The sequence below is a fragment of the Nannobrachium achirus genome, assembly GCF_963921795.1.
Source record: "Nannobrachium achirus genome assembly, chromosome: 11".
NCBI classification, from domain to species: Eukaryota; Metazoa; Chordata; class Actinopteri; order Myctophiformes; family Myctophidae; genus Nannobrachium; species Nannobrachium achirus.
The window spans coordinates 47,064,277-47,078,166 of record NC_137820.1 but is presented as its reverse complement, the minus strand read 5'-3'; the positions used below and the strand labels follow the sequence as shown (position 1 = coordinate 47,078,166).

At 42.3% G+C, this 13,890-nt stretch overlaps 1 protein-coding gene across 1 annotated transcript in view; it reads right to left on the bottom strand.

Annotated features, from left to right (window-relative positions):
- The window catches only part of agbl1 (AGBL carboxypeptidase 1), a gene marked incomplete at both ends in the record, with an annotated part of 227,131 nt that overhangs the window by 34,200 nt on the left and 179,041 nt on the right, over positions 1-13,890 (bottom strand). Inside the window, one exon of the mRNA XM_080737125.1 lies at positions 1,340-1,488. Coding sequence (XP_080593251.1) covers positions 1,340-1,488 — 149 coding nt within the window. The remainder of the gene's footprint in view (positions 1-1,339; positions 1,489-13,890) is intronic.

Genomic DNA, 13,890 nt, shown 5'->3' with positions numbered 1-13,890 from the left:
TGACTTTTGTGCCTGGACAAGTGAATGGGAAATGTACTGTGCCTCAAAAAGTTAATGTTAAGTCCTGCTACTAGCTAGTATAGATATCCCCCGGTCCTCCCAACATGGCTGCCCGGGGGAGGGGCAGCCCACTGTGACATCAGCCTTGCACAAGCCCTATTGTAGCCGCCAATGATGCGATTCTGTTTTTTGCGCCGTCGGTATTGGCTGCCTTTCCTGGACAGAATAAAAGCCGCATTCAAAGACATGTGTATTTAATGACAGCGTGTTGCGGGGCGGGATGAGTTGGGTTAAGTTATTAATAAATGCAGGACCCGCGGGTCATAAAAAACCCTGACTCGCGCATCACTAATATACACAGTATATCATATTTATTGATTTATTTTAATAAAGAAAATATTAATAATTGTATACATTTTAAAACAAACATATCAAACATAAGAAATTCCATTAATAAAGATTCTAATAATCTAAAAGCTCACAATGCGGCTTGAATTAGCGGCGCGCTGTGCGCATTTAGATCTGCTATTTTCACTAGTTTGGCTAACGGGCAACGTCTCTCTTTTGGGTCTCGAGCTGAAACGTTAAGGAACCACTGTTGTAAACCATGCAGCTATTTCCCAGAGATGTTATGTTGAACTAAAAATGTACAAGGATGGATAGAGACTGGAAACATCTGATCTGAGCCAAGCCTGTTTGAACACCAGGTTAGTAAAGCCATCAAAATGCAGGAAGCAGACTGCTTCCATACAGTGCACAAGGTGAAGGTATCATTGTTGAAAGAAATTGTGCAAGCAGAACGCAAGCACATTAAAGTGGGACTTATTAGTGTCGTTTCCCCGAAGGGCAACGAAAATAGTTTGTGTTGATCTTTAAAACCAAGTGCTGTATTTGGCTTTAAGATGTGTGCTGAATAGGTGAAAAGATACATAAGGTGAAGAGAGAAGACAAATACTATTCCTAAAGTTTAGTCCTAAAGTTATTAATCGGTTCACAGAATTGTTGCGTTCAATGACTAACCTGCTGTGGAACAATAACAATTCAGTATTTCAAAAGTGAGTTCTGCGAAACACAATACAACAACAAAAAAAGAAAGAAAAAGAAAAAGCTGCCTGCAGTGCCTGCCTCTGTCCTGCGGGAAAAACACAGATCTGAAACGCCAAAGCGCGTTGCATTGCGACGGGTTGCAAACTTGTAGATCTGGCGCAGGACACCGGCGCATGCATAAATGACACTCGCAAGTCGCAACTGTGCGACACCAATGAGTGTAAACAAAGCAGCATGGCTAATTTGGGGGTACTGGACATGCAAAGGTTTGAGAAGCTCTGCTCCAGCGTACTTGTGTGAGTTGTGGTCGTGGACGTTGTTGTTGTGGTTGAGCAGCCTCCTGCTGCTGTAGAGAGACGGCACGTTCCTCCTCACAGCCAGCAGACTGTGGCAGAACTTCACTCCCATCTCCTGCAGCTCTCTGGTGCCCGTCTGCAAGCCCTGCATTAACACACACCACAGTTGACGCACACGCACGCCGCACGCCGCACGCGCACGCACACGCACACGCACACGCACACACACACACACACACACCCCATCTCATTTTAGTCATCTGAAATGTTTTAGTTTTTTTTATATTTTGATGCCAAGTACTCAAGTACATTTTGAATTCCGGAGTATTTACTTGGGCCAGCAGAGTGCGCAAGTACTGGGTTCGGTGATTTTGTAAGTGGCGTATCTGTCCGTCTGTCTGTGTTTATGTCATCCAACGGGAAAATCCTTGAAAAAACACAGGGTGACGTCACCAACTTGGTGACCTCACCAACAACAAGTGCGACTGGATAAGTTGGCACCCCGAAAGAGTGCCAACTGCACATACATAGAGTACAGAGCACCGAACAGCACCGATCGCAGTATTGGCGCACAAGTTGCCAATATACTGTATGGCAGGGTTCCCCCATTAGTTTTCCCCATGGGCCTCTAGGGTACCAAGCCGAGGGCCATAACATTGCAGGGGGCAATGGTGGCGTTCCCATTACTCCAGCGACAGTTTTCGTCATTGTCAGGTGAAAATCTTGTATGTCCAAAACCGTTCGTTTTGAATTTATCATTTTAAAAATGATTTAAACTAGTGAAAACAGCCGATCTACAAGCACACAACGCCTCGCGGTGCGAGGCGTTGTGTGCTTGTAGATCGGCTGTTTTCACTACTTTTGTGCGACGGCCTTGTATGATTTGCGAAAGAACGTACACATTTTGAGATACAGGTTTTCCACCCGACAATGACGATATACTAGGGTTGTTGCTGCTCTTATACCACCATTATTACTGGGGCTGGTGGGGGCCAGACAGTAGCCCCCCGCGGGCCACAAATGGCCCGTGGGCCGCCTATTGGGGAACCCTGGCCTACTGTATGGCCACGAGTGCACAAGCAGCAAGTTGGCACCTCGACAGAGTGTAGTCCAGTTCTCCACTGCAGTGCTGATACTTGTAAAAAAATTGAGTACTTTTTTCCACCACAGGGAACACGCTATTCCCACCAGTTCCATAACCCCTTATTGAATTGTTTTTAACCGTAAGCCTAAAGCCGAAAAATAGCAGATCTACAAGCCCACAACGAGTTGTGTGCAGTCAGTGCACGACAACAGCATGCAGTGTAAAACCAGGTATGACTCTTATCTCTAATCCCTAACACCTTATTTCTAAATGTCTAGTCCAAAACATGACCCCAAACCTCAATCTTTTTCTAATTATAAACAAGTCCTGCGAAAAATGGTCCACACAACGTGTATTTCACATTTTCTACTATAGCAATTAGTGTTGCCCGATCCCGATCACGTGATCGGATCGGCCGCCGATATGGCCGTTTTTATAAGATCGGAGATCGGGGAAAAAAAAATCGAATTTTTTTTTTTTTTTTTTTTTTTTTAAAGTATTTTCTGGGAGTACTGAAAGTTACAGGTAAGGTGAATGCGATATGAAATGTAAGCTTACCATAATCACAGTAATCCTTAATCATTTTCAATCATATTCAAGGGCTTTTGGAGAAATGAGACAGACAGAGCACTGCAGAGGGGAGGTGATTGTGTCAGACTCTGTGTCCAGCTGGCAGCTGATGCCAATAAGTAGTAATTGGCCCCTTGCTAATGGATCAAAGGAAGGCAATTATGTCTCTCTGCACTGTCAACTAGCTCAGTGGTTCTCAACCTGTGGGTCGGGACCCCCAGGGGGGTCCTCAAATTATTTTGGGGGGGTCCCCAGATGATTAACTTAATGTGCAACATTGTTTTCTCTCTCAACAGTAAACAAATCAACATAAAGTTTAAGTGTATAGAGGGTATCTGCACATTTCGAAAGTGAAAAATTAAGGACTTTTTAATACCTCTAAAATGACAAATTAAACATTGGCCAAATTGTCAAATATTAAAGCCAGAAATTGTGAAAATAGCCGATCTACATGCTCACAACTCCTCGCGTTGCGAGGCGTTGTGAGCATGTAGATCTGCTATTTTCACAATAGAACCGTGTTATACAAAATATACTTCCTCAACTCTTCAGGGTCGGGGGTCCCCAGTTAAAATATGATTATTTTGGGGGTCACGGCCTGAAAAGGTTGAGAACCAAGTGATAGAATGAATAGAATTTTTTTTTCTTCTTAATGCCTTGCCAAAAGATCGGATCGGGAAAGATCGCGATCGAATCAGAAGCAATAATATTTGATCGGTATCGGATCGGGAGCAAAAAAACCCTGATCGGGGCATCCCTAATAGCAATACAAGCACTTTTTATTTGTTTCTCGTCAGCAGCGAAAAGGACAGGGGTTCATCTGCAACTCCCTGACACGCAGCATCCACGCGCGCACACACGCGCACGCGCGCACACACACGCACGCACGCACGCACGCACGCACGCACGCACGCACGCACGCACGCACGCACGCACGCACGCACGCACGCAGAGCTATATTAAAATCAGTTGGGAGTCAGCGTAAGCACGTCGTGATTTATGGGTGCCACAGGAAAGGTTCTCCTCTCAGCTACTAGTGCTGCCAACACAGTTTTTTATTCGGCGTATAATATTGACACAGGTCACATCCAACATCAACTGCCATGAACCCTGGATAAACTGTTACTTAACAAGTCGGTGGGTCAAAGTCTGGAGGCAAAAAAACAACCAAATTATGTGTGAGTGCTGTCGACAAGTTTGTTAGCTTGTTACCTTTCAATTAGGTTTTCTCCTGGCATTCTCGCTAGATTAATTTGCACGCCTCAAAGCCATATTTCTCAACCAAATTGGTAATGACATTTAATTATGAGGACCAAAAAACTATGTAATCTGAAAAATGCCCCAAACAGTCAAGATTTAAATAAAAACGTTGATTATATTATATGATGTTTAGTTCTGCTTGAAGTGAGGCTCCATATTTGCACCTGATTGGGGTCAAACAGGTTTGCGCTACCAGGGCCACCGACAAGATTAACAGCAAACATTTTAAACTTTTTGAATATAAACATTGTCGCAATAGTTGAACAACAACTCTCTCTCGTAAGCCTAGTTCAGACCAAAGATTTGCGAAGAGAGACAAAGACACTTTAAGCCTGAATTATCCCAAGAAAATGCTGATCTGCAAGCTCACAACGTGTTGCAGACGCGGCGGATAATGAGCTTATTGATCAGCTATGTTCAGCGACATAGTCGTACGACAGAGCATAAATGAAGCATCAGAGCCCTTTGCACACCCACAATATGATGTAATCTCAGCCTTTGTGTGCAGGGTGCTCCAAAGGTCAGAAGTTTGGAAGTTTGATTCATATGAGGATTTGCGTTGACTTCAGGCGGGACCGTTCTATATATGGGGAATAGGGGTCTGTCCCTTCTACCAGCCCCATAGACCAGTGGTTCTCAACCTTTTCAGGCCATGACCCCCAAGCACTAAGAGTACAGAGTAAGATTACATTTTGTATAACATGGTTTTATTGTGTACATGCTCACAGCGCCTTGCGTTGCGAGGCGTTGTGAGCATGTAGATCGACTATTTTCACAATTTCTGCCTCTAATACTTGACAATGTTTAATTTGTCATTTAAGTCCTTAAATTGTCACTAAAAAGCCTTGAATAAGGATGCTAGTCGTATGTGGTTAAGATGGCTTGCTGCCACATAGGCAAGTGTTTCTATACAGGTGTCAGTTTACAGGTTACGTGTTATGAGTCATCAGCCCCTCCTCTCTACTGCCCCCTTTCTGCTCACTCTAGCGTGTAACCACACATTTCACCACATCTATTTTTTATCATCCACTTTCTCTCTCCGTCATCCATCCATCCATCCATCCATCTTCCCGTCTCCTCTCTTCACCATCCATTCATACCGCCCTCCACTCTCTCTCTCAATCTCTTTATCTTTACCCCCCAGCCCCTCTCTCTCTCTCTCTCTCTCTCTCTCTCTCTCTGCGTCTGCAGATAAGTGGACTGCAGTTGCATGGCCTGCATGCAAAACAGCCTGGTGTGTTCTAGGCGTGTGTGTGTGTGTGTGTGTGTGTGTGTGTGTGTGTGCGTGCGTGCGAGCGTGCGTGCATGCGTGCATGCGTGCGTGCGTGCGTGCGCGCGTGCGTGCGTGCGAGCGTGCGTGCGTGTAAGGGAAATGTGTAAGTGCACAAGCCTGTGTGTCTGTACGTGCACGTGTGTTAAGTTTCACAATAGATGGTCTATTTCCCACGAGACCCTTAATGTATTGACCCAATCAGCTATGTCAGTGTGTGTGTGTGTGTGTGTGTGTGTGTGTGTGTGTGTGTGTGTGTGTGTGTGTGTGTGTGTGTGTGTGTGTGTGTGTGTGTGTGTGTGTGAGGGATGGGTCTTCAATAATTTAGAGTGTAGGGAAGGTTTACATGTGCTGCATGTATAGAGACCTTGCCTTTTGCCTTGGAAACAAAATCAATGGCTATGTGTGTGTGTGTGTGTGTGTGTGTGTGTGTGTGTGTGTGTGTGTGTGTGTGTGTGTGTGTGTGTGTGTGTGTGTGTGTGTGTGTGTGTGTGTGTGATCCCAGTTACCTCTCCTCTCCTTGTCTTTCACTTCCATTCATTTCCTTCACATTTGCCCCATCTCCTATTTGTTCTCCCAACCTCCTACCAGCCTCTCCTCTCCTCTCCTCTCCTCTCCTCTCCTCTCCTCTCCTCTCCTCTCCTCTCTCATTAACGTTCATTTACTCCCATCAACTCCTCTCAAACTCACCTCGTCCCAGTTGTCTCATTTGTATTTATACCCACCACACCCTCTCTCCCTCCCATCACCACTGTCTCCACATCTCAAGTTAAAAGTCTAAAGTGCAAATGTTCTTATCCGTAGCGAGTTACAAACAGTAAATACTTAATTTGTTCGCCAATGCACGACGGTGTCTGAAACGAGCAGCTCTACAAGCTAGAGATGGAACGATATGAAAATCTCATGTCACGATTATTGTGACAAAAGAAATCGCGATTTACGATATTATCGCAATAATCAAAATCCATTATCTTGGGGCGGAACATTTGCCAAAAAATAGCCGATCTACAAGCTCACAACGCGTGTAGATCGTAGGGATGGGTATTGTTCACCTTTGAATCGATACGATACATTTTTCGATACCTGGGAATCGATATGATACCCTTTTCGATACCATTTTCGATTTTTTTATTTAAGTTTAACTGCTCTACCGCAGCAGAGGTGATGATGATGATCACCCAGTGCGGCGGAGCGGAGAGTATAGACGTTGGATAATCATCATAATAATAAACACTATAGGCTATTGTCAGCTATTTTCCACATGTAACGAGTGTAGCCTACTAAAGCAGTCATTAAACTCTCAGTAGCCCAACTGTTACAGATGCGACCGGCCAGGGGTGCGTTCCAGAGTATCGAAACGAGGTATCGTTCGTTTTTACATGAACCGATACCCGATAGTATCGACGTCATGCAATCGATACCATTAAAAGTATCGCAGACGATACTCATCCCTAGTAGATCGGCTAATTTTTGGTAAAGACATTTGATAGAGACTGAAAAAAATACTGTATCAAGTACGTATATTATACCTCTTATCAATTATAGAGGGTTTAAGTGGTACCGAATATGCAGCTCGGCAAATAAAAGGTGAATTGATCCCAGTGCATGACGGAGGACGATACCACGATAAATTAAATCTCCACGATATGATTATCGTGAGCGTTTTTTTGCATGATAAGCGATAATAATATCGCGTATTGTCCCATCCCTACTACAAGCTCCACATTTCAACGTGTTACATGATGAAGTTGAACTTGGTCAACCAAGTATGTTTTGCGTTAAATCCTATGTTTTGTTATAACGGTTAATTGGATCTCTAAGTCTGTCTTGGTTGTTATTTATTTTAATTTATTTTTTATCCAAAATTATGCCAATTTATATCTGAAGTGTTTAGTGTGTTTTGTTATTAATAATTAAAATCTACTAAGTAACTGGTAACTAACGTTTTTGAAATTCAAGGGCGTCAAAGCCATTGGCATATTTTCCTTGAGTCAATATCAATTTGTGATCTGTGCATCAAACATATAATTTTCCAAACAACTCACTCACGCTCTAACGCTCTAACGCTCACGCTTATCTACGTTTATCTATTCACTCGCTTCAGCAACTGATCCCAAAGTTCACATGGTATTGGCCATTAGCATTATACCAACGGTGACGGAGCCCGAATTTCATTTCTCCCAAATTAAAGCTGTTTATTAGCGTTTTCTACTGTCTGTTGCCAGGGTTACGGTCTGTTCCTCCAGGCCATGGGATCTGGAGCCCCACACACACACACAGCTCCCTCTCTCACAGTTAGGAATGTGCATTCTCTCAGGAATGTGCACTCACACACTCTCTCTCTCTCTCTCTCTCTCTCTGTCTCTCTCTCTCTTTCACCAGGTGCGTTTGATGTGTGTCTCATCTTCCAACGGGTAAATAAATATACACTCCTCCATGAGCTGCTCCTTACATTATGATGCTCTCACGCACGCACCAGTTACAGTAACTTTCCCCACAACCCACACTCTGCACATATTTTGGAGCACACATCTTTGAACGGGTAAGGTCTAGTTGTAAATAATTAATCTTTTCAATCCAGGAGCCAAATAATAAAAAAAAAAACATGAAGCTGGATTTCAAATGAATGAAATCACATCAAAATGCTTGTCATTTGAAGAGTTGTGACTAGTCGGGGGGAAATATCTCTACAGTACTGCGACTACAGTAATCAAAGAGTTTTCAGATGAACCCAACCATGTCTCTATTTTGTCAAAGGCCAACATATTCATACGTTTTAAAACATTTCCCAAAACAAAAATTCTTTCAAGGGGAGAGCAGTGTTGTTTTTTTGTAAATGAATGCCCTACTTGATCATAGTATCACACATCACAAAACCATCAAAAGTAGCATTTTTTAATTTGGCCAGTGTTTGAACAGTTTTTTATAGTATAGTAACAGTAACTGAAAAGTTACAGTTTTGGACATATGAAGTCGACTTGACAGAAACAATCATGTACATTTATGATAATTATACAGTGTGTATCCTTGAATCTGTTTAACGACTGCTTACTACTATAACCACATCTGCTATTTGAAAACAGACGATCGATGTGATGTGTTGTGAGCTTGTAGAAACATTTTAACTACACAAATCTTGTTTGCGGGGTCCCTGGCACAAACTATTTTCAAATGGGGGTCTGTTTGGGTGGCCAAAATACATTAATTTGAGGGAAAGGTTTGGGAACTAGTAGTCTAGCTGATGTTTGGCCACTGTCTACAACTTTATTACAGTATCCTATACTGGACCAAGGTTTATACAGTAGGTGATACTGTATGTTTCACCTTTGCTATACTGTATCTTTATATAATACGGTAGGAGTGATAAATTACATCTAAATACACTTTTAAATTGAAATGTAAAATATCTTTGGGGTGTGTCTTTGCAACACCCCCCCCCCCCCCCCCCCCCCCTCCTCAACGGAAACCTAATAACACCTGCAAAAAAAAGAAATTAAAAAAATGATGATGATGAATACAAAAACGGAGTGTGCTCAGAATAATGTTATGCAGATAAACATCTTGCCTGCACTCACACACGCTGATTTGTTGGAGATGGGAATTAATAGACTTAAATGTCACCGCAGAGCTTCTGGCTGTGGGACACGTAAAGTAGGAAAAAATTATTAAACATAGACAGCAAATGTGAGTTTAGACAAAAATGCTGGAAAACCGAAGTCAGCTGAGTCTGTGGATTGAATAAGAATACTAGATATAATGGCGATGTAGTCTAAAATACAATAATTATTGTTGCTTCATGTGAGGGCAGAAACCTTGTAGCTCTGACTGTTTTTTGTTTGTTTTTTGTAAATTTTAATTGATTGAATACTTTATTAGTCAGAAACGTGGTACGAGGTACAGCCAGACATTTAGGCTAAAAGGATAACACACAAAAAATTCCTGAAAACGTGTTTTCATTGTGGTCCTACCTGTATGTATTAAATTAATCAACATAGCATAAACATAACATAATAAATATCATCAACAAAAGCAGAAAAGGGAAAACGTTTGGAAGTGAATGTCACTTACTTTCTATGCCTGTGGATTTATAAATATTGAACCTAGGGGTGTTGCACCAAATTCTGGGCCCTGGGTACAAGGATTCACTCACATTTTGTGCTTTAACTATTGAAAAATAGCAGATATACAAGCTCACAGCACGGCACCGAGTGCCGCGCTGCGAGCTTGTAGACCAGCTATTTTTGAAAAAACGTGAAAATTTCTCAAATTTGTTCAAATCTTTTTTTTTTAAACCTATGTTTGGTGGTGCTTCAGTGGTGCTCAAACCTTTTCATGTCAAGGAGCCCCAAAATGATATGTATTTGGCCACTTTCCCCCCCTTGTGACGCCCCTGATTGAACCGATGAAAACAAGAGCTTGTAGAGAAATAGTGGTCAGAGTGGACATGGAGTGAAAGAACAAAATCGAACCTCTGTTCGAAGTGGAGCTGTGTGTGTGTGTGTGTGTGTGTGTGTGTGTGTGTGTGTGTGTGTGTGTGTGTGTGTGTGTGTGTGTGTGTGTGTGTGTGTGTGTGTGTGTATTGCAGTTGATGCTCAGGGCAGGCTAGACTCAACAGCACCTCTCTGGTCACCCAGGGTTACTACATACAGGCTACATACAGACCCACAGACCCACCCACATACCCACCCACATACCTACACACACGGCCACGTATAGGGAGCTTGTGTTCCACACAGCTCCAAAAACTAGTCTGGGCTTATGATGAAATGGCCTTAAGCAAGCTATACTGCAGGCCTAGTCGAGCTCTAGGATGTATGAGGGTAATGCATCAGAACTTTGTCCAATAACTTCCAAAGACAAACTCCCACTGCAAAGACAAAGTCATTCCTACATAATGCAACAGAGGAATGACTCTAAGGTTTCTTGTCGTGATGTATTGAATAAAGAGAGACACAAGAACGCACACCTCAAAAGATATTCATCAGTGAGCCACTTCGTGGTGGTGATGAAACGAGTCCAGTTTCATCCATTTTGTTCCGGCTTACACCTTCAGTATATCTCTACTTTATTTCCCATTTATTTGCCGAGTCATTCACACCTACTTCTATTTTACATATCGTCACTGTCGGTCAGAAACCTTGTATCTCCAAGTTTCAAATTTGTACATTTTTTCACAAAGTAAAGCCCTCTTCATCATACAAGGCCGTCGCACAAAGTAGTGAAAACAGCAGATCTACAAGCACACAACGCCTCGCGGTGTGAGGCGTTGTGTGCTTGTAGATCGGCTGTTTTCACTAGTTTAAATCCTTTTTAAAATGATAAATACAAAACAAACGGTTTTGGACGTACAAGGTTTCCACCCGACAACGACGATATTCAACTTTAATTCTAGGGGATATACAGCACTGAGCGCACTGGCCAACTAATAGCTCCCACGGTGGGCATTCCCGAACGCACCCTATAATTGAAGTCAATCGGGCTTGGAATCAGGCTGAAACCGTGGCCAAATTTGGAGTAATCATACAGTAGATACTTAATAGAAAGAAGAAGGCCACGAGAATACGTCCCATTTGTAGCCACGTTTTCTTTAATCCTTTTTCTCCCAATATCCCCTTACAATGTAGTGCCTTGTCACCGCTGGGCCCTGCTTTCTCAGTCATTAGCGGAGGTAAAGACGACTATGTGTTTCCTTCAATACAACACGCAGAGTTTCACCAAGAGGATGTTAATGCATGTGGATGAACACGCTATTATTCGCTGGTGCAGCCACAGAGATCGTCCTGCCTGTCAAGATGGGCAACGCCCGGCCAAGCAGGATGAACCACAGAGGAACTTTACCACAGTTACTACTATTTACACTGAATATTATGTTCCTTCTTAACAAACCCAAGTGTAAAAGCCCAACAAGCACAGAGGCTGGAATGATCCAAAGTTGGGCAGAGGGGTGGTGCAGGTATGCTTGAGGAAAGGTCATGGGGTCAACCAAATCAGGCTTCATTATGCAATCTGATCATAGATTATGAGATACGTTGTGTGGTGCATTTATTTTATTTTGAATGCCTGAGGGTGGCACTAGAAAGGCCATAGGGTCACTCTAATGGTTCTGTTATCCTCTGATGTTTCACTGCAATCTGCCCATATTCCATTTTGAGATATCTTGTAACTGGACTGAAGGCCACCAAAATCAGTACGGTTCATCCTTGTGGAATATATCAAAGCATAATAGAAAGTTTCATGGCAATCAGTACAGTTTGATTTGGAGATATTGGATATTTTGACCTGATGGTAGCGGTAGTGATAAGGCCACGGGGTCACTCACCACAGACGCACAGACAATGTTTGAGATAATGATCATGTTTGCTATTAAAGTCTTCGACGGACGGACCAAACCAGTCAAGCTTAAAACAGTAATTCTCACAATCTTTCACATTTATTTCACGGACAGTCAGATGATTTTGAGAGTGCACAAATGGAAATGGACCCATAAGGGTAAGGTTTTGCCTTACTTTTACAAGCTCAGAGTTACTGACCTGTAAAGGTCCATTTCAATCATTCAATCAGGACCCCTGGGGGTCAGCAGACCCCACTGTGGCTTAAATGTTGACAATATTTTTAAGGTAAAGCAGTTATGTGAAAATGTATGGAACTCATTAATACTCGAAACGATTTTCATTGTATGGTAAAATTGAATAGCGGAACTGAGTTGAGATGCTTAATTGGAAAAGAGGCAGAAATGATAGACGATTATAGAGGCCAGATAAATCAAAAATAATTAGCGGATCTTGTTTGTGTCACGAGTTTACCCCAAAGAACCCCTTCAACAGCACGCATAAATGTGATTAAAAAAGTCAGACCCAAAGTTAACCAAGGACTATCAGCAGAACTTACAAAGATGATTATTTTTGAAATATCAAAAAAGAAATAAAGGTAACAAACAAGCTAATTTCAATGTCCCCGACGGCGATGCAACCGTTTCCTAGGAAACTATTTTTGATGCTTCATTCAGCCTCTTGTGCCCACGTAGCCTTCATGTTTAGAACATGAAGATCAACAATGATGTGGGGCAGGTCAGGGGCGTCAATTGGGTATGGCAGGGTCCAGGGGGAAAATAAAAGTTACTTTTAAATACACTGTAAATCCATGAATGTCTCTTTGTCTATCTGTTCTGGTTATTATGTTGTTAAATTACGGTAAAATAACTACAAATGCAAAATTTAACAAAATGGTCACTTTAACAAGGTATTCTAATTATATTCTCCCCATCTTGACAAGATGGTATATTCCCAGGTTCCGTAGGTCAGCTGCACAGGTGCAATGCATTATTGTTAATTGTGGCACGTTTACTAATATGCCAATTTTAGCTGCACTTGAACAACCATTCATGCCATATCCAGCCCAAGAAACTGTAGAAACGGGGGGGAAATTAAATGTACTTCTTAAAATAAATGTATCAGGCCTGTTGCTAGGGCATGGCAACATGACTGGCGCGCACGTGCAAGACACCAGTCATGTTGCCATACCTTAGCTTTTTCTGAACTGACGCCACTGGGGCAGATATGCCTTATTCTCAACCCTTTTCATTGAAACGACCCTCAGTTTGCTATACGTTAGGCCAGTGGCTTCTAAACAGGGGTCATGGGGCTCCCGCACCAACATGCAGTATAATTGTAAACAGGGTATCTGCCCATTTCTAACGTTATTATCATCACTTTTTGACCTTTTTAATAAAATTGGAAAACTTTCAAATATTACGTAAGAAGAGAAAATAGACGACCTACAAGCTCACACTCGGCTATTTTCACAATATTTATCTGTGGAAACGAGTCAATAGGTGATGATGAGCACAATTGGTGTTGAAAATATGAACTATTCCTGGACTATTATGCGATGATCAGGCTATTTTATGATGTTGTTTTCCTCTTCTCGTTATGGCGGCACAGTGGCTTTGTAATGTAAATCATCTCTTTGAAAACACCCACCTCTCCTCATCTCACTTCCTCTCCTCTCTCTGTGTCCTTTTCCCTTCCCTCGGTTAATCCTGTCAATCTGCTCAAGAGCCATGACGATCTCAGGAGATGTGCTATTCCATAGTGGAGGATCACAGTCGTATAGCTTCATTGTTCATGTCCAAAAGAATAAAGATATAGTTGAGAACTGCTTTTTAATCAATAGACAATGTTAATCAATAGATTGGCCAATGAATCTGATATTGCATATGGGCATTGTGCATTGGCATAATACCGTAGGCAGAGACTGGCCAAGCTGATTTATCCATTTCACCAAATGTAATCGTTTTTCTTTTCTTATTTATCTGAGATTAAGTCTGAGAGCAGACTACGGGAAACGAGACTTGCATGGGGCCA